Here is a 19,523-nt window from a genome sequence, read left to right on the forward strand (position 1 = left end):
TATGTTTCCAGCCCAGCTAATGAGAACTCCAAATGTCTTTGGTGGGCTGTTCTCTGCAGGCAGCGCTCAGCAGCGAAGACAACCAGGGCCATTTTAATCATTTCCAGATTTGTGTGGGAGGTCAGGGCCCTGGGGTGCTGCTCCATGTCAGTTTTATAAACACGGCAGTTTTTCCAGATGGTCTCTGGCTCCAGCCTGGCTAGCAGGTTGATTGGGCCAGACCGAAATAACAACAGGTGGAGAACAGGCCATGACTGCCTGATGCTATCTCTTTTTTCTATCTACTCTCCAAATGATTTTTTTTCCTTTGCAGAAAACTTGCACTGGGCCAGGGAAAGGTGCAGGGGCTGAGGCCCCACACCTTCACTGCTGCATGAAAGCAGAATTGCTGCATTCCGTCCCTACTCCATGCTCCCACCCAAGGCTTGTAACTGCTGAGAAACAATGCACAATGCAGGCTGGGAGGTCCTTCCCACTGCTCTTTGGCTGCAGGCTTGGAACACTGCAGCACTCCAGGATGAAGGGCAGGAACCCACTGTGCTTGGCACAGCCATGGCTCCACACTGCAGCAGCGCCCAAACACAAAACCCAGTGAAAATGGGAAGCCATGGACACCTGGGTCTAAAAGAGGAGCGCATTACATTGAGCTGGGGCCATCCTGACTCAGTGTCAGAGTTCAGTGCCGCCAGCTGAAGGCAGTGCTTGTGGCTGGGAGTCATCTCCCTGCACAGACCGAAAGGATGGAAAAAACTGCACTGTGTTGGAGGTGGGTTGCAGTGCATCCCACAGAGGCCTTTTCATATTTCCCATTTGCCTTTGAGTTCAAATTCCAGCACAGGCCAAATCTCCATGTACAGAAGATGAAGTCTTGGCCAGACACTACAAATTGATTGTGGGTGTATGGCATATTTAGCACTGCTGCTGCCAAAGGACCCTGCGCATGGCCCTGTGCTCCAGCTGGCACAAGCTGAGGTCAGGAAAGCTCCCAGAGACCCTCTGCTCCCTGAGACATTGCCAAGGGCCAAGGGAAGGTGGATGTGTATGGGCATCCCAGGGATGGGACATCATTCACTCCAGCGGGTGCCGCCACTGCCCCCATCATGCCTGAGTGGCCCCCATGGTGTGTCAGGGGCAGAGGCAGGCTACCAACACACGCCTTTATTTCTAAACCTGAGCCAAAGCTGAATCAGACCTAGCATGTGGCTGTTCTCAGCCCCAACATTGACATCTTCATTTCTTTCATAGTTTCTGGCCCCTTTTGCTCTGAGCACTCCGACTTTCAGAAAATTGCATGGCCCCTGCTATTAATTACACAGTCCCAAGGTAAATATATCTCTGTCCCTGCCTGCAATTTGTATAAATTGCTCACAATGCTGCAATTTAGCATTTAAGTTCAATTTATTTTCTGTTGATTAATGAAAAAGAGACTTCCCCCTGTGACTAATAAAAGGGGCTAGCAGGCAAGGAATCCCCATCCTGGCAAGCTGCACAGGCTGGTTCAGCTGCATCACATCCAGCACTGTGCACAGCACCATCCACAGCATCATGCACAGCACCAGGCACAGTGTGCCAGCCCCAGCTGGATCCCGCAGTAGACACTCAGTCCCAAGCCCACCTTGCCACTGTGGAAGGAGGGACAGGAGCTGCAACACTGCCTCTGTTTGCACAACCTCCTAAAATGGAAATTATGCTGGGTGCCGGGGTCTGGACAGCTTTACCCATACAGGCAGGTAGCAGAGCAAAGCTGGAAATGCTCTCAGGTCTGAGAAACAGCACAGGCTGCACCAAGCCCCTCCTTCCTCTGGCCATTTGTTGAAGGATCCCATTTACGCCATGTCTAAATAGGCCCTAATTCTACAAACATTTGTCCCGAAAAAGGACCGAGCCTTTCACTAGGTTTTCTATGCAGCACTGTGTGCACCTGAAGCTTTGAAATAATGAAGATGGCTTTGGCTCTGACAAAGTGCTGCTGCACCTGCAATGTTATCACCCTTTTAGAGTTTGGAAGCGTGACTATCCCCAGCCTACATGAGGAATCATGGAGCTGTGCTGCCAGACTGGAGGAAATGTGGTTTTAGTGCTTCCCAAGTGCTGTCACCATGTGATATCGAGGGCTGACACTGTGGCATGCATCCTGCTGAGCTCAGTGTCAGCCCAGCACCCACCTGCTGATGCACCTGGATGCACCTCATCTGCACACAGCACCTGCCCCTGATTTCAGGAGCCGATAATGAATTCTCCCCTCAGAACATTATCTAGCAAATGCTATGCTTTCAGGCATAAAGGCATTGGTCATGTGGAAACACGTTTTCTCTTGAGTTTCTTTTGAGGGCTCAGCATTGTTGACGCTGCAGACATGAAGCATGCTCCAGGAGAGCGATGCCTTCTTTCTGGACAGTCTCTCTCCCCAGCACCAATTTTTTATCATCGTCTCAGAAGACAGTGTACTTCTAAAATTAATGCAGTGAAACCCCACACGTATATACTGGAGGATGGAAATGGGCTTAATCACTGGCAGATGTGTTTGGAAGTGCCAGGATGGAAAAATGTCTCGGAGCAGCATATGAGCGGCGCCACGAGAGCCTGGAGAAGTCCTTCTGGCCCTGACAGCACGTCCATGGCACGTACCTGCATGGATGGACCTGTGTGTGCGTCACGTGCATGCTGCATTATGCATGTGCAACAACACATGCATGGTCCTCCATGCACAAACAGCCCTGTGTTGATGCACATGAAAATCTTGAGAGCCATGCGTGCACTTCCCTCTCTGAGTGAGGCAGGGAGGAAACAAAGGCTGAGGGCTGCAGATGAAAGGGAGCAGAGGAAGGGCACGAGCGGCCCACACACTGAGCGATGCTCATGCCGTTGCCTGCACATTCCCATGCTGCTTCCAGAACGCAGGCAAGCATCCCTTATTGACTGCACCTGGCTGTTATTAAGCATTCAGAATAAAAGGGATCACGATCCAGATACAACTAATTTGGAGAAACTTTTTTATACAACAAGCTCCTCTCTATTTGTTTGTCTAGTTTAATATCTAAAACTAACTCCGGCTCTGGTTTGACACTGAGCAGGGCTCTTGGCTGCCCCAGAAACCAGGAGGGGATGCAGACAAATTTCTCACAAACACAGGGGAGCTCTCCTTTGGTGGTTTAAAAATAGTATTACAAAGGGTAGCTGCTGGATGCTGGTGGATACTGGTGCTGCTGGTGCTGCTGGTGGTGGATGCTGGTGATGCTGCTGGTGTTGGTGCTGGTGGATGCCAGTGGTCCTGCTGGTTCTGCCAGTGATTCTGGTGGTGCTAGTGGATGTTGGTGATGCTGGTGGATACTGGAAGCCCAGTTCCTGCAAATCCTTATGGAGTCCCCAGAAGCTGCTCTCTATGTCCCGTGTGCCTCTTTTCCATGCCCATGAGGGTAACCTGGCACCCAGACTGACACTGGATGAGGCACCAGGGGAATCTGTGGGACACCTGAGAACAGGGATGCAGCCCTTCCATGTCCCTGGGGCAGCCCCAGCCAGCAGAATGGGCCGCGAGCATTTTCTACTCGACCGCTTGAACCATAGTTCTGGCAGCGCAGAACACCATCAATCACCTATGACACTTTCTTCCCCTATAACTGAGGAGTGCTGCCTTTTTGTTTCAGTACCAAGAAGCCCACATGAAAACCTCACTTTTATTCCATCCTTACAGAGACCCAGCAGCAAAGCCCACGGGCTCCTGCATGACTTCTTCTAAACACCTTCCTAAGGGCAGCCAAATTGTGAAATGAAAAATATGAAAGGGAGAGAACCACAACATTCATCCCTTGGCTGCTGCCTGCGAAGTCCCCATCACTGCAGATGCCTACCGTGGAGCCCTCCAGCAACACCAGCACCAGGGATACATCCCACTCAGTGGGACTTGGCCACCTACCCTGGGATGACAGCGCAGTGACATGGCTCTGGGTGGGGCACGGCCCTCCATTTCACACCATCTCAATGCATCAAATCGCTGTTTCCCTCCTCACTTCCTCCTCCTGAGAAGAGCCCAGCACGAGAAACTCCCAGTGGGTGAGTGTCTCAGGCTTTACGCAAACGCAGAAACCGAAGGCTTCTTGCAGATTAGATGCTTCCCGTCCCATCAGCCTGGAGGAATTTATCGAGCACTTGCTCACAGGGACCATACACAATGCATCCCACACATTCCACCACACAGGGGCACTTTCAGATGTTTGCTGATGTGCACTAGCTTTTAAGAAGGCTCCAAGGAGGTTTTAATTTAACATTGGCAACTGCCAATGGGAAGCCAATTGGGAAGAATTTTCCAAGTAGGGGGAAATTCATTATCCCAATCAGCATGGGGACAAATGAGAAGCAGGGAATGCATAGATTTCAGAGTTTATATTCCTCTTTTTGGGAATGCTTTCAGGTGCTATTCCCCAGATGCTGGCATTCTCCTTTCCCAGGAATTTGACTGTTTTAAACAGTTTGGTCACCATTTGCATATTATTCACAGTGACTTCTGCATTCCCATACTGCCCAGCTCATGTAGACAAAGGGACCAGAGGAACAGAGAAGCCTTCTGATGCTGTGGAGGGGAAATCAGCCATGGGCAGCCACCATCGTTGTTGCTGAGGTCCCCCTGGAGGCCCAATGCCACAGTCCCACTGCTCAGTGGCCAGAGAGAATGGGGCTTCCCCACTCCACTATCTCCCCTCTCACTGGCCCCAGCCCTGATGGAGGGAATTAGAGAGCAGACTTGGCTGGGAACAGCCCCCAGGTTGTTCTCACAGGGAAATAGGGGAAGTCAAACGTAAAGGAAGGGCATTACAGAGCTTGCCCTGGAGAATCACCACATCTTTGGGTTGTGGCCCGCGTGACTAATCCTCTTCCCCTCACCTCACCCCTTTGTCCTCAATGCCAAGACTCCTCCAAAATGTACCTTCCATTTTGCAATGCTTTTGCTCAGGCCATTATTCAGGCTGAGCTAGCCCTGTTTCCTTGCCAAGTGCTGTATTCTCTGTCTGATAAGATAAGCTCCTTAAAGGAGGATTTTTGGGACCCTGACTCACTGGAGAATTTTTTTCTGTGGGGCAGTCATATGGCCTATAACACACTTAACTATTTGATGAGCTTATCGCTGAAATTCAAATGTCCATCCTTCTTGTCCCATAGGAGGACAGTCCCTTATCTAGGAGCAAGGTCATCTCAATCAGGCGTTAAGTATGGAGAATATCCCTATCATCTCCACGCCTTCAGCCCAGCTGCATATTCGTGATCACTCCTGCTCCTGCCCCAAGAACTTCTGGGCAGCGACGAAGGTGATGCTGGGGAAGCAAACCCACCTGGCCACCACAAAACCCTTCCTGGTGGTTGCACAAACCCATCTCTCACTGCCTGTAACGTCAGCCTAACCTCATTCCATGAAAGCTCCTTTGTGCCTGATGCCCCAAACAAAGCACCCTTGGTGCCCCTTCGAAGAAGGCAGCCCCACTGCCCCTGTTCAGGGGCTGTCACTGTGCCCCCCAGTACAGGAAACCCTCATGCTTGGCAGATTGGGTTGGATTTTATTTCTCTGCTGCAGGAGATCCTCTGTGCCTTGCCCGTGGAAGATGCAATCAGCAAAGCCTCATATTTAATTAACTGTGCTTCTTCTCTCCCATATGATTCCAGTTAGAGGCCCTGCCTGATGCCAGCAGTGCTGTCTTGCTCAGCTTTGACGAGTGCAGTGTTAAGCCCAGCAGCTGGGCAACATCTCCAGCAGCCCCCAACTACCTGCTGCACTGCTGCTGTCCCCAGATACAGCTGCCAGCATGCCCCAATGTACACCTGTGCATGGGCAGGACCCAGCCCCGCTTACAGCTCAGCTGCTTCTGCCTGCATGTGCTTGGCCATGCCTTGAGCAATGCTTCACCAAGGAGCAGCTGCAGGGCATGATCCAGCTGCTCAAAATCCACTCCAGGCTCTGTTTGCCCCCCTTGAAGGCAATTTCAAAGGCCCATTTCTCTTGTCCAGGAACACAAAGATCTCACCCCAAGCAAAAACAGCAAAGGGACCCCTGGGTATACCGACCCCCCCAGCCCCAGCACTGTGGGGACTCTGTACCCATCTCGGGCCCCACAGGTTGACAGGCTTGGTAAGCCCCAACAACTGCAAATGATCAACCCCAGGGGGATTTTTTCCTCCCCTCAGCTCTGGAGTCAATTGTCAGCCCTGCTTTTAAAGACACTCTTGTAGGCAGCCTGGCTATGCTTTTCTGCTTTGGAGGAATTCCTCTAAAACAATAATAGTGACATTGTTCCTCACTTTGCTGGCGGTTTTATAGGGCTCACGTTGGAGAAAGGTGACCGTGGCTGCCTTTTGGCCACATGTGTTTACACAAGGAAATGCATGTGGGTTTTGGGGTGGCGCCTGGAGTCAGCAGCCGCTCTCTGTACTCCTGACCCTTACAGAGCTGCTTTCTTGCTTCTGGGTACGTTTACTGCACTCCAGATGTGAGCTGGCTCCAGCAAGGCTGCGGAGCGCCAGGGATCTGGCATCCCCAGACTCATCAGTCCGTGGGGTAGAATGCCATGGTGGTTGTTTTAAAAGCTGTAATGCATTCTTGGTAACACATCATGATTTATTCAGTCCTTGTTTGACAGGGTGCCTTTATCAAAAGCTCATGTGAATCCAGGCTGCGTGGCGTGCTCTGGCTGCAGCTCAGTCAGGCTCTGCAGATAGATCAGTGTGGGCTCTGTGGGGCAATGTACTTTGGGCCCCTGTGTTCTGCAAGCTCCAGGCATCAGCATCCATGGCTGGACCACAAGGAAGGTGCTCTGAAAGAACAAATCTGGTAACACAGATGGGTGTCACTCAGGTGCCCCAGATGATGGGGTAGCCTGGGGGTGACAGTCCCAAATTCCACCATCATGCCTTACAGAGCTCACATGCTGCTGGCCTCACTCCAGCTCGCAAGTCTATAAATGGAAGGGAGAGAATCAAAATCAGAGTATTGCTTGTGGAAAAAAAGGGCACAGCTGTGGCTGAATGTGGGTCCTGGGAGAGCAGTGAGGTGTCATCACCCTGTGAGATGCCCTGTTACTAATACCACACTTTGTTCCACTTTTATGCCCTTTAAACCACACAGCGCAGTTACAGGGGCAGTGGCTGGGAGGCACCTGGCAGGTTTCCATGCACAGCCCCACAGGGTACTGTCGGCCCTCGGTCCCACTGCTTTGTGGGGCCATTCTTATGGGCACAGACAGACGCAGGAAACCTTAGCCCTGGATTAGAAATGAGCCTTTGGCTTAAAGATATTTATTTGCCTTTTATCATAATGGGAAAAAATGAAACAGCAGATAGGAGAGGAAGAAAAAAAAAATCCAATCTAGGTCAGAATCTCACACTGGCTAGTTCACTTCACAGTTTAAGTAAATAATTCTCATCCCAAAACCCTTCAGGGTCACATAAATGTGCCTCTTTGCATGGAAGAGACTATTTTGATAGAAGCTGGGTGCCTGACGGATTTGCAGCTCTCACAAACTGGGAAACTTGGTTTTTCACAGTGAGATATAAAATCCTATCAATTAATCTAACTTTTATTGCACCTCTGGGGCACGAATGTGATGTTATTTAAACAAATGGTTCCCATTACCTTCAATTAATTTATAAATGTTTTTCAATGATTTACAGGCTTCTATTAAATGGACAATATACTTCTGTGCTCCTTGAGGGGTAAACAGTGATCTGAAGACTGGGGCTCACTGATCTTTGTTTTTTTCTCCTCTTCCTTTCACCCACACACTGGGCTCCACACACAAGGGGGGGCGGGCACAGCCCAGGTCACGCTGATGGGGCTGCCCCGGCCCGTACCACATCACTGAGGTGAAGCCGTGGGGGACTCTCATCCCCTTGTTTCCACCCCAAAGCCATCCCTGCACTGCGACAGCCCTAATCAGGGCTCTGTGGGTTGGCTGTTCCCAGCTGCACTGACCTCCCCGCGTCCCAGAGCGATGCATCTGGTCCTCACAGGGCCTTCATCTCAGGGATTACTTGGGATTTGTAGGATCATTCTGTAATGCACAAATGACATAGTACTCTGTGCATTGGGGAAGGGAAGGGCGGACTCCTATTTTGCTCCTCTTTCTCCGTGCTTGATGCAGAATGCACCAGAACTCTCCTGCAGGCTTGCGCTGGACCAGGCTTGTGCAGCACGGGGTTGTGCCAGGCTGCAGATCACAGCTCTGAGCCCCACTGGGCCCTGAGCCCTCCAGACCCAGGCATAGGGCTTGTCAGCACAGGACAGAGTAGATTAGATCGTTCCTTCACAGGTTGGAAGTAACCTGGGCTCTGCTGCCATCAGGAAGTACTTATCTTGGTGGGGATCAAGCGGGGATGCAGTTTCTGTAATGCTGACCCCAGGCCAGCCCTCATCCATCTCCCGTGTCCTGGTGCTCCCCTGCTAACACTCGGTTCCACACGTTGACAGACAGGATGGCAATTAAGTTCACACTCCACCCATTCACTTGAGCCTGTCTACATCTCAGGCAGCTATAGAGATAGACTCTGTTTACAGAGCCTGCTGTCATTTATTATTTTTCAGGGGTGTTGCAAGGAGCAGGGAGGGGGAACATCACTATGGGAAGATAAACCTGGCAGAAGGGCAAAGACACGTGGCCAGAAATCTGCAGCTCTGGGTGCATAAAGCTGGGCACTCATGCTCTGCGCATGGCCAGAAGCCACAGGAGTGCAGAGGGGCAGCCAGCAGAAGGGATGGAGCCACGTGAGGCGGCAAGACCAAGCGGAGGTGGCAGTAGGCAGCCAATGCTTTTTTTCCTGAAAGTCAGACCCACAGTGTCAGGCACAGGGCAACATTTTTCTCATCTGGCCCTGGATTTCTGCCTTGAACTGCAGCCATGGACCTGCTTAGGATTCTGGGTGACCCAAAAGATTATTTTTCTTGGCAAACTATGACTCCATCCAAGTTGTTACACCACTGAAAATAGCTGATAACATTTTACTTAATTAAACAGTGCAAGGCTTAACAATGTAGATTGTCACTTTTTCTCTTGCACTGTATTGCTACAGCAACCCAGATGGGAATTTTGCATCCATCCCTCAGGTGGGGCCAGGTGTGCTTGTGAGGGATGTGAGGTTCTGGGTCTCCCCACTTGCAGAGCCAGTGAAGTACAGCTTGCAGCACAGGCATTTCCCATTGAAAGGGTAAGCAGAGCCTGGGGCCAGAGCTTTACCCCTATCTTCAGCCCCCCCCCCCAAGTCTCCACCCTGCCTGCTCTCTGTCATCTCCAGCTTTTTATGCTTTTCTCTAACTTAAACCTGTCATATTAATAAAATATATTTACCTGACACCCTGTCTTTTATTTGCTTAAATCAGGTTATGTTTGAAAGATAAAAGCACTGCATGAAAATGGCTTGCAGTGGCACCGAGGGGAGTCTCGTCTGAAGGGCTGCTGGGGAGTCAGCATGGTGCTCCGATAGCTGCCTTGGGCGGCGTGCACAGCAGTGGCTCTGAAATCATATTTCACTGCAGCGGGAGAGAGTCTTCATCGTGTTTCTTCACATTTAGACTTGGGTCTGTTTCTCACAGCAAGATTATTAAAAACACTCACACCTGAAATGGTTTCATTGTGTCCATGCATTTGCTGCTTATTATTATAAACAAGTGTGTTGAGGGTCATTAAAAATAAATTGGAACGAGTAAAAAAATAGTGAAAAGTACAAGGAAACTGAATGACTGAAAATACTCAGTATCCAGGGCAGAAAGCTCCTTCTTGGAACAATGCCTTAGCTTGTGAGACAGAGGGGAAAAACTTCTCTGCTTTCTTTTCAACCACGCCACATCCTCCTCCTGCACAGGGACGCAGGGCATGGAAACAGAGAGCCAGGTCCCAGTCTGGGCCAGACAGCTCTGTGCCTGCGTGCACTCACTGATGCACGCAGGCATACAGGAATGGGATTTGTCAGGATTTTCCTTGCAGAAATGGCTGGTCTCAAGTTGATCTGACAGATGTCAGAAGCCACCAGCAAGTACCTCCTGTCCCAGAGCCTCGTGGCCAGAATTCGGCTGAGCAATGACAGGCAGCCTACTAACCCCACAGCCATCTCACCTTCGACAGACTGAATGGATGCAGTGTTGCAGGGATTAGAAGCAGCCCTAGGGCTCAGGGTTGCTTTTCCTCCCAGCAGGAGACAAAGTAACCTGGCTTGGGATGGGCTGCTTCTCACATCCCTCTGGGGACTTCATCACATCTCCATTAACTAACATTACTAAAAGTGTTTTTTTAAAAACAGAAATGAAAAAACACAGAGGCTTCTAGCCTCATTCATACCAGCTCACATCAAAACTACAGGTGCTATTCTACACAAGTGCTAAAAAACACGCCCTAGTGAAGTTAAAAGTTAGAACTGTTCCCAAAAGCATGACTCTGACCACCCCATGCGAAGACGTGCATGTGAGTTACAGGGATGCCTTCCCCCATTGGGAAGGGCTGGGGCTGCTGATGAGCCGGATCTCAGCCCACTACCAGAGCATACAAGGAACTGCATGGGTTCTGGCACACTGCACCAGTACTGCTGCCCTACCATGGGGCCACGGCTGAATTCTTACTGCCGTGCAAGAAGAAAGATGTCCCCAGCTTCGCTGTGCTGTGGACAGACAGACTACAAGTTCAGGAAAACAGGCACTGCTCTGCTTCAATGAGACACAGGTGTACAAGAACCCTCATGCTGATCGCTCCCTCTGGCTCTATCCCATGTCAGTGTGCTGTCTGCTGCACTGTCCTTGCTCCATGCTATAATGGCAGCATACAGCACAGCGGTGAGAACTGGGGACGTGTGGCCAGGGAGCCAAGGGCAGAGCACAAACACCTCCTGGACTGCAAAGGAGAAGCGGAGGAGCTGTGGGCAGACACTAACAGCACACAGGGGGCTCGTCTCAGTCATTCTGCTCCAAAACCTGCCATCTTTGGGAAGGCTGAAAGAGCACAATTCTGCCCTACAAAAATTCACTGCTTATAAACAGAGAGAACTGATCTAAATCACAGCATGTAAACTGATTGGGTGCAACTTCGCCCTGAGAAGCTGCTTTCAAATTCTCATTTCCAAATCTTCATTATTATTGTTATTGTTATTATTATTGTTGTTGTTGTTGTTGTTATTATTATTATTATATATTGTTGTTATTATTATTATTACAAGTAGTTATACAACAGGAAGTACACCCTGTGAAAGACTATCATGAGGCCACCAGACAGATGGATCCAGAGTGCAGGGCTGGCAGAGCCCATGTAAACAACAGAAAACCTTGCAGGGCCACAGAGAGATGTGCCTTTTGCATAGGTAGAACAAGGTGGGCAGCGAGCACTCAGCAGATGGATGAAGCCAGCGGTCATCACCCAGCACTCGAGGACAGTTAGTTTGGCAGGGACGTGGCACCTTGCGTTTGGTGACAGCATTCTGAAAGGAAGGGAAACAAGGGCAACTGTGGCACTCGCTGCAGAAAGAATGTGGTCCAACTTGTGCCCCAGCTCCAGCCCAAGGTATTGCCCTGCTCCACGGATGTGTCCCTTGGGGCTGATGGGACCTAGGCCTGGTGCAAAACGCCAATGGGTTTGGGAGTAGTGCAGTTCAGGTCTTGGAGAAGTGATGCCCTGAAACTCGATGGAAGTAACGAGGACACTGGGAGCTATTCCTTGCACCTTGACAGGAGAGCAGCATCTTCCAGAGCTCATGTTTGGATTCGTGGGTGGAATAGAAAATATTTCAGAAGAATTCTCCATTAAAAACTTTTTAAAATATATATATAATAATTAAAAACATGGTTCTAAACGCTCCTCCCCTCGTGGCAGGCCCAGGCAAGCTGCAAACAAGCTTAAACCTAGTGGACAGGGGCCCTTCAGAAGAAGGAAAGTTGAAAGCGTTTTTGTTGTACTTGTGGGGTGAGGGGAAGAGACACAGGACCCAGGATTGTGTTCTGCTGGGAAGCATGACGACATCCACAGAAGGAACACTCTAAGCCTCCTGGCCTAAATTATCTGCTAACGTAAATAATCAAATTCCAGGGACCACACTGCTCTGGCGCCACTGGAGCAAGGGGCGGCCCCGCGCTGCAGCAGGTGGCAGCCTGCCTGCCTGCCCTGCTCCCAGCCCTGCCCCTGATACTCTCCAAGGAAGCCAGCATCACTCTCAGTACTGTGGGAAGTTTTTAATGGCTCGCTCCAGGCAAGGCCTCTAAAATGTTTATATTAATATTTACATGTTGGACAGCCACTCATTGGGTCTCAGCTGGAAAGCAGTCCAAGCAGCTGAGAAACATCTGGTTGCTAACCCCAGACAAGGCATAATCTGGTAGCCCAGGGATTTAAGAAGTCTCTTCAGAAGGAAAGAAGTTTGGCAAATATTTTATTGAGATCTCTGTTCTTCCACAGTTGTTTCTCAAGTCTCAGTCGCTGCTGCAGTGTCAGACACAGTTGTTCTTCATCAAGGCCCTATTTACACAGCATCCAAGCCTCAATGATTACAAAAAGCTGTAATTAAGCATTACTCGCAATTTCCTGGAACACTTCTGAAGGTGTGGGACTGTGTGTGTGTTTCCCTGACATGTGCTCCCCCCTGCTCCATGGACAGAAAGCAGCTGTTTGTCCATTCACAGCCACACTGCTCTTCCAGCGTGCTCACACCGGTGCTGCCAGCCCTGCCTGCCCTCGGCCCGTCCAGCCCCAGCATTCACACCGCACGGATGCAGACATGCAGGAACCTTCCGTGGGGTCCTCCACCTCAAGGCCACAAACCTCCCTCTGTAGATCTGAAGACCAGGATCAGGAAAACTATGAACACACCTATAAAAAGAGCTGGGACAAGGGAAAATGGACTCATTATGATCGCTATGGCTTAGAATTTTGCTTCCTTTCCCTTTCTAGAATTCTTGGTTTTCATTTCCCTCAAAGGCAATTTCAGCTTTGGCTATTCCAAGACTGCCTTTGAAGAGCAGAGAGCTAGTGCGACAAGACAACACAAACGAATAAATGTTCAGCAGCCAAGTCAGGAAGGGACTTTCAGGCAGACCATTTGACATTTATTCTCCCTTTTTACTACCCATATACAACAAGGCCTTCTAGACATCCCAGAGCAAAGCCACCAACAACGCAGCTTGAGAGGCAGCAAATTAGGACATAACCCACATTTCTGAAAACCTTTTGTAGGCTTTATTGAAAAAGAGATAAGGATGAAAATGGGGACAAAATGTTTGACAGATATAAAATCGCGAGAAACCACCTTATCACCTTATCTTCCACCTTGTCTTCTGCTTCTTCTTTCGTGGTGTTTTTTTTTTTTTTTTTTTTTTTTTTTTGCAACGAACATGGGAGACATTGGGAAAACATAAAGGCATAAACACCAAGGAAATGGCACTGTGAGGGGAGAGCTGGGAAGAAGATCCTCAGGAGAGGCCACAGAAGTCTCTCTCCCAGCACGCTTGCTCTGGTCCAGCAAAGCACTTAAGCATGCACCTAATACACATTTGACTTCATGGAGCTCTTCACAAGCTTGAAAGTTAAGCAGTTTTGGCAATTTGCTACAAGAAGACCAGAGAAACTGAGAAACTGACTCTTGGTCAACAGCAACGTTAGCTTGCCTCTGAAGAGCATCTTAGCCAAAGATTCGTGCCATGTGTCAGTTTCCACTCACTTAGGGAAACTCTAAGCCACCAGAGAAGTTCCTTACATTCAAATTAACACGTAAAAAAATTATATACCAAGAATATAATCATTGAGCTTTCTTCAACTCCTTTCAGCTCAAGAGCTTGAAGCAGACAGGTTTACAGGTACATGAAGAACTGGAACTACCTCGTCTCAGTGTAAGCCAATGCCAGCTTAAAATAAAGTAGTGAATTCAGTGTGCTGTTCCTTGATGTAGGAAACACTGTCCTGAGGATAAGGTACAACCCCAACTGCCAGTGGCCAAGTACTACAAATACAAGGTGAGCCACAAACAGCACCACAGCTCTGGGCAAGACACTGCAAAGTCTGATATTTGGAGGAGTAGAGCACATCTGAACACTCCTTACATTATCAGAAAAATGTGAAAAAGTCTCTGGCTTTGCTTCCCTTATTAAAATTGGCATAACAACTTTGCTCCTCCACATCCCATCTGCCACTGAGATAAAATGTTGGGGTCCATTCCTGGCCCAGCTGTGTGCTCCAGAATTAGGGGCACGGCCACATCCAGCTCTGCTCTCGCTTGCTGCCCCTCATTCTGGTCCAAACCCAGGCTAAAGCTCAGCCACTTGCTTCACACAGAGCTGCCGATGGCGTCTTTTGGCTTAAAAGTTATTCCACTAATGATGATGGAAGAAACTTATCTTCTAAATCCTAAGCACTAGGTTAAAAGGTTAAAAGGACAGAAAAAGCATATTTAAGTATGTGCTCCCCATATAAATACACAAATTTTCATTACATCTGAGCAAGAAGCAAATAAGTTGTCTTTATTAGCAACTCAAATCTCACTACCCTGGTGGCATTCCCCTAATGTCGGCACAGTAAAAAAAAAAAGCCACTTTCCACAGGTTCTTAAATCAAAAATTGATTCAGGATCCACGTGGAAAGAGGCCCCGACGCGAGAAGCTGCGCAGCGCTATGGCTCCCCCTAGCGGCCGGGCCGGCACTGCGCACAGCCGGAGCGCCGCGGCGCTGCCCCGGGTGAGCCCCGACGGGGGACGGCGGCAGCGGGGGCTGCTCTGCACTGTCTGCCCGCTGAGCAGCCACCTCCAGAACGAGCCCCCAGAAGCAGCATCTATTTCGTGGCCACAGGAGTGTTTATTATCGCCCACGCCTTTACTTCACGAGACACCAGATCGGAGCGCAAGCCAAGGTCAGCGGGGACAGCAGAGCACCCTGTCGTGCATTGCCAGAGGAGGAACGCACGCAGGAGGACACAGGAGGATGCAGGTTCACTGCCCACCTCCACGTCCGCAGCGTGAACAGGCCTGGGGCACGAGATGGCAGGCAGGGATGGCCAGTCTCTACCACCACAGAGCTCTGAGGTCGCACACATTTGACAGAACCACAGCACATGGAATCAATAGCATCTGAGTCTTAGTGTGCTATTTTTTCTATGCTGCTCATACGTAGCATGGAATACCAGTGCACAGAGCACCAAGTGTTCCTGAGCGCACCTCCTACATAAGACAAAGAACAGTCAACCACTTTTTTTTTCCAAAGCATCCCCCAACACTGTACCACAAGGACAACGGCTAGCACAGATTCCAATGAAGCATGGCTCAGGTCAAAGCAGAACACACCAACCTGTGCAAAGCAAATCTGACAGTTCCGGAGTTTTCAAACCAGCACCTGCATTCTGAAGGCGGGGGAAGCACCAACCACGCACCAACCACACCCTCCTGAGCAGCACATGGGCATTCTCACAGCAGCTCAGTAAAACAGAGCCATTCAAGAACCACTCAGCAATGACCAAGCATTTTCCCGGTTCCCATTTAACACCTTCAGATACAGAGCAACTTCAAAAACACACAATGCTGACACAGTATTCGTCTGTCTTCACAGCGCCCTCTGAGCTATGACCAGCAAAGACCACAGGACAACACAAGTTTCACACATACAGCTCGTTCCCTTTTCTGTCCCCACACCCAGAACTCCGCATTTCATCGCAATACCGAAGTGAATGCACAACTGAGACCTTCCAGCAATCTTCGTTAGCAGAGATACTCTGCACCCAAAAAAGCCCAAACTGTGCAGCTCCATCTTTATCCAGATTTACAAAGGTCTGTTTTTCACAGTTCACCACTTGAGAATCAGGTGAGATTTCAGGCTGCAAAGTTCTTCATTAACCTGACAGTGCTGCATGCAGCCACACGTGGAGTCGACTTCCTCGGGGTTACGGCACAGAAGGTCACTGCAGTGCCGGCACCTCGGGCTCCTCAGCACCACTGGCACTGCCACGGGCAACTCTACGCAGGTCTGTCTGAGGGCTACACTGAATCTAAAGCTTCTCCTTGGCACAGCAGCAGCAGCAGCTGGATAAAGACAATTGCCTTTCACCACCAGTTTTCATGCTGTTAACTAAGTGCGATCTGTAGGAAGATACTTCCGACAAATCAAAAATTCCATAGGGGATCAAAATTTAAACATAAATACAATTAAAGCCTTCTAATATTAATGCACACTTTTTATTATATTAAAATCAGGCAATGGTCTGATACAATAAAAAGGCTGCTTATGGAATACTGTTATGTTAAATCTTAATTACAGATGATGATAAATCCTTACAACTAATATTTTTCTCAAAAGAGTTAATGGAAACATTGTTGTTCATTGACTTGATAGCTGCTGCTTTAAAATGTATTTTTATTCTTTTTTTCCTTTTTCTTTTTTTTTTTTTTTTTACGCAAACACTTGATCTTTTCATAAAATTTCAGACACACTAGGCTGGTTGCATGTAAGCTTGCATCCACACTGCAGTTAGTGGTCCAAAAGAGTAAAACAGAAAAGGCAGCGATTTGCCAGGATGCAAAGCCAGTACCGGTCCTTACTCTGCTGTACGCAGCACTTCCCCAGATCTTCGCTGAGGGGTTTTCTCTTCCAACACTCAGAGAATCCTAACGGAATCTATGCTGACTCGATTTGTCTGTCAGACTTTTAGAAGGGCCAACCTGGATGCTGCACTCAGTTAATCAACGTTCCTGGGTCATTTCAAAGCACCAACAACACAGCAACTGGAATTGGAGTGTGTGTTTTGAATCTATGCACAGATCTGGCAGCAGATTTTGGCCATCCTGGTAAATTACTGCTCTTTTCACCATGTCAAAAGCCTATCTAACAACATCAGCCGCAGCTTGGTGGTGTGGCAGCAATGCCAAAGGAACAGAGAAAATCCACATTTGCGAGCAGAACAGATACTCTTGGTTCCCAGGCTGGTGAAGACTAAATTTGTTGCAAAATCAAAACAATAAGCAGAAGGGAATATGTCAAGTTATTGCCCCAGTGCTTACCCCTGCCATCCAGGGGTGAGAAGAGACAGAGAGGGGCAAAAAGAAAGCAGCATCCCCACTAAAAAGAGGGGAAGAGGGAAGAGATTAAAAGAACCCTGAATCCCTCATCCAATGCTCATGTTTCTGGTGAGGAAGATCAGGAAGAGAAATACAATCTATGCCTTGGCCAGAGGAAAGCTTGCCCCAGATTACCAGGGCATTAAAAAAATATAAAACCAAAAATGACCACAGTCACATTCAGCCTTTACTAGAGATAGCACAAAGGGAGGGATGACAGAGGTTAGCACACATCCCCATTAGTAGTCCATTAAGCCCAGTGTCGTACTGGAAGCAAAAACCTTTGTGTCTATTCTAATAAACAGCCCTGAGCTTCAACGCTATTGCAGAAGACAGAAAAAGGAAATAAACAAAACAACCCAGGCCAGACACGCAGCAAGGTGATTGTGGGATGTATGCTTCACAGTTAAGTTAGATGTGCCACACTGGTCTTGACAGTAATCAATTTGAATCGACTCTTCCTGATACCAGAAGTTCAGCTATGTGGACAGTGGTTACACGACAGGATTATTTGTTATAGCACAACTTATATTTCAAATGAAAAAAATTAGTATCATTTACAGTATCTCAAGAAAAATGTTCTTTGAATGGGAACTTCCTTTCCAGTATTTTGAGGTCTACAAGATGCATCTAGAAAATTTACTACTGTGGAAAATGAAGACAGCTTAAATTGAATAAAGGGGCATGATTTTTTTTTTTTTAATTAATTGCTGTAACATTGTCCTTCAGGTGGCTGAGGAAGTTTCATATTTTCTTTAGACATCATTAGACGCCGAAGCTCTTGCAGAACAACTTTGATACTAAAAGAATTCTGCCATTTTGCTAGGACTGATATGGCTCTGGGGTCCACCTAGAACAGACAAAAACACCATTTCTGTCACAGTCAGTACTATCAATACAGATAACTCCCACACACACCCTCCAGCCAAAGATCTTTTAAGAAGTCTGAGTGCAAGAGAACAAAGAATGTAAAAGCAGGCAAGTGGCTTTTCTGAAAGCATAACTAATACATGCATATCTATTTGCAAGCTGCAAATGTATAGGAAAAGTACATTTTGATTCCAGTATTCTCTCAGTTTGTACAGTTCCCTTCTATTCCCCTTTCCTTCTACCCTAAGAAATGGTACGAGCAAACAGAAAGTATTAAAGCAAATTGCAAATATAAAGCATTCATTTGAAGCTGCACAGGAAAGTCATGTAAAATAATAAAAACAAAAACTTACCACTCCATTAGAACTATTTACTCCATTCATATTAATTTTTGTTACAAATCTTACAAATGGAGGTGCTTCTGGATACTTAGGCCCACATTCTATTTTAAGGCTGTATATTCTGTTTTCATAAATTGTCTGGGGGAATAAAAGCAGGGAGGGGGAACAATTATATCAGGCAGTTCAACAATCACTAGGTAAAAACAGTGGTTATTTCAGGGACACAAACCACTAAACAGAAAGGCAGTCACTTGCAAACTATGCTGGCTCCCTTTGTTTTGGGTTCATTTTACAATATTTGAAGCACTAAATGCTGTTCTTCTGCATATTAAGTTCCACTATTTTTTTAAGCACACATTGAATTTTCACTTAAAAGTGAAGCTGGCATTGCTTCCTGTTCACTACCTGAAATGATTTTTGTTATCATCATATAGTTTAGATATCTACTTTTCAATCAATCTTTATAAATCAGTTCTGTTTTTATCAATTCATTAATCACAAACATGAACTTGAAATCAAAACTAAGGCTTTAGTGTAGAGAGCTATCTGAAGTTGGCCAGTCCTAAAGCTGCACTTAAATACTTTCTTTAGTCAATGGTCAACCCAATGCATGAGCTCTCTGAAAGATGAATGCTCCAAAATTTAGTATATTTCAAAGTACACAGGTTGTACTGAAAGTAATGCCTCCTATTTATTTTCATGGAATCTACAACAGATACATAAAGCACAGTAACATTATTTGATAGAGCAAATTCTCAGCTATAAAACACTGGTTTTCAACATAGTCCCCACCATTAGTTGAATCGTGGAGATGAGCTGATCAAGGCACTCTTCACTTTGTTGTATGACAGCTGTGCAAGGCCATTCTGGAACACGGCTTATCTTTCATGTTGCTGTTGACAGTGCTGAAAGGCACCGCCATGACTGTGCCAGCATCCACTGCTTGGTCTCCGTGTATGTTCAGCAATCATGGATGGATGTCAGTGGGTGCCTTTTTTTTCCACACAGGGGAATCCAGTTTCCTCCCTTTGCTCCATAAGCACTTCCATGTCAGACACCACTCTGTCAGACTGCCACTCTGCTGCCAGCTGTCACACAGCAACAAGATGTAATGGGACATTGGTGGGAAGGTTCAGCCCTACTGCCACACCACCAACGCCCGCCTCTGACATCACGGGCCAACATCACAAAATAGGAGGCATTACTTTTGGAGCAGCCCTGTACATCCTGAACCCAATCAGTATCAACACTGTCCCAGAGACTGGGAG

The 19,523-nt window shown here is 47.9% G+C and overlaps 1 protein-coding gene across 4 annotated transcripts in view; it reads right to left on the minus strand.

Annotated features, from left to right (window-relative positions):
* Positions 1-12,367: 12,367 nt before the first annotated feature.
* LOC125701409 (ubiquitin-conjugating enzyme E2 variant 1) overlaps positions 12,368-19,523 on the minus strand; it is a 39,690-nt gene continuing 32,534 nt past the window's right edge. For all 4 annotated transcript variants that reach the window (XM_048963454.1, XM_048963453.1, XM_048963452.1 and 1 more), the window contains 2 exons: positions 18,268-18,393; positions 12,368-17,894 (listed from right to left, as the gene is read on the minus strand). In XM_048963454.1, the coding sequence (XP_048819411.1) occupies positions 17,748-17,894; positions 18,268-18,393 (273 nt within the window). In that variant the 3' untranslated portion in view covers positions 12,368-17,747. The remainder of the gene's footprint in view (positions 17,895-18,267; positions 18,394-19,523) is intronic.

This window comes from Lagopus muta, chromosome 16 (genome assembly GCF_023343835.1).
Source record: "Lagopus muta isolate bLagMut1 chromosome 16, bLagMut1 primary, whole genome shotgun sequence".
Classification (NCBI taxonomy): domain Eukaryota; kingdom Metazoa; phylum Chordata; class Aves; order Galliformes; family Phasianidae; genus Lagopus; species Lagopus muta.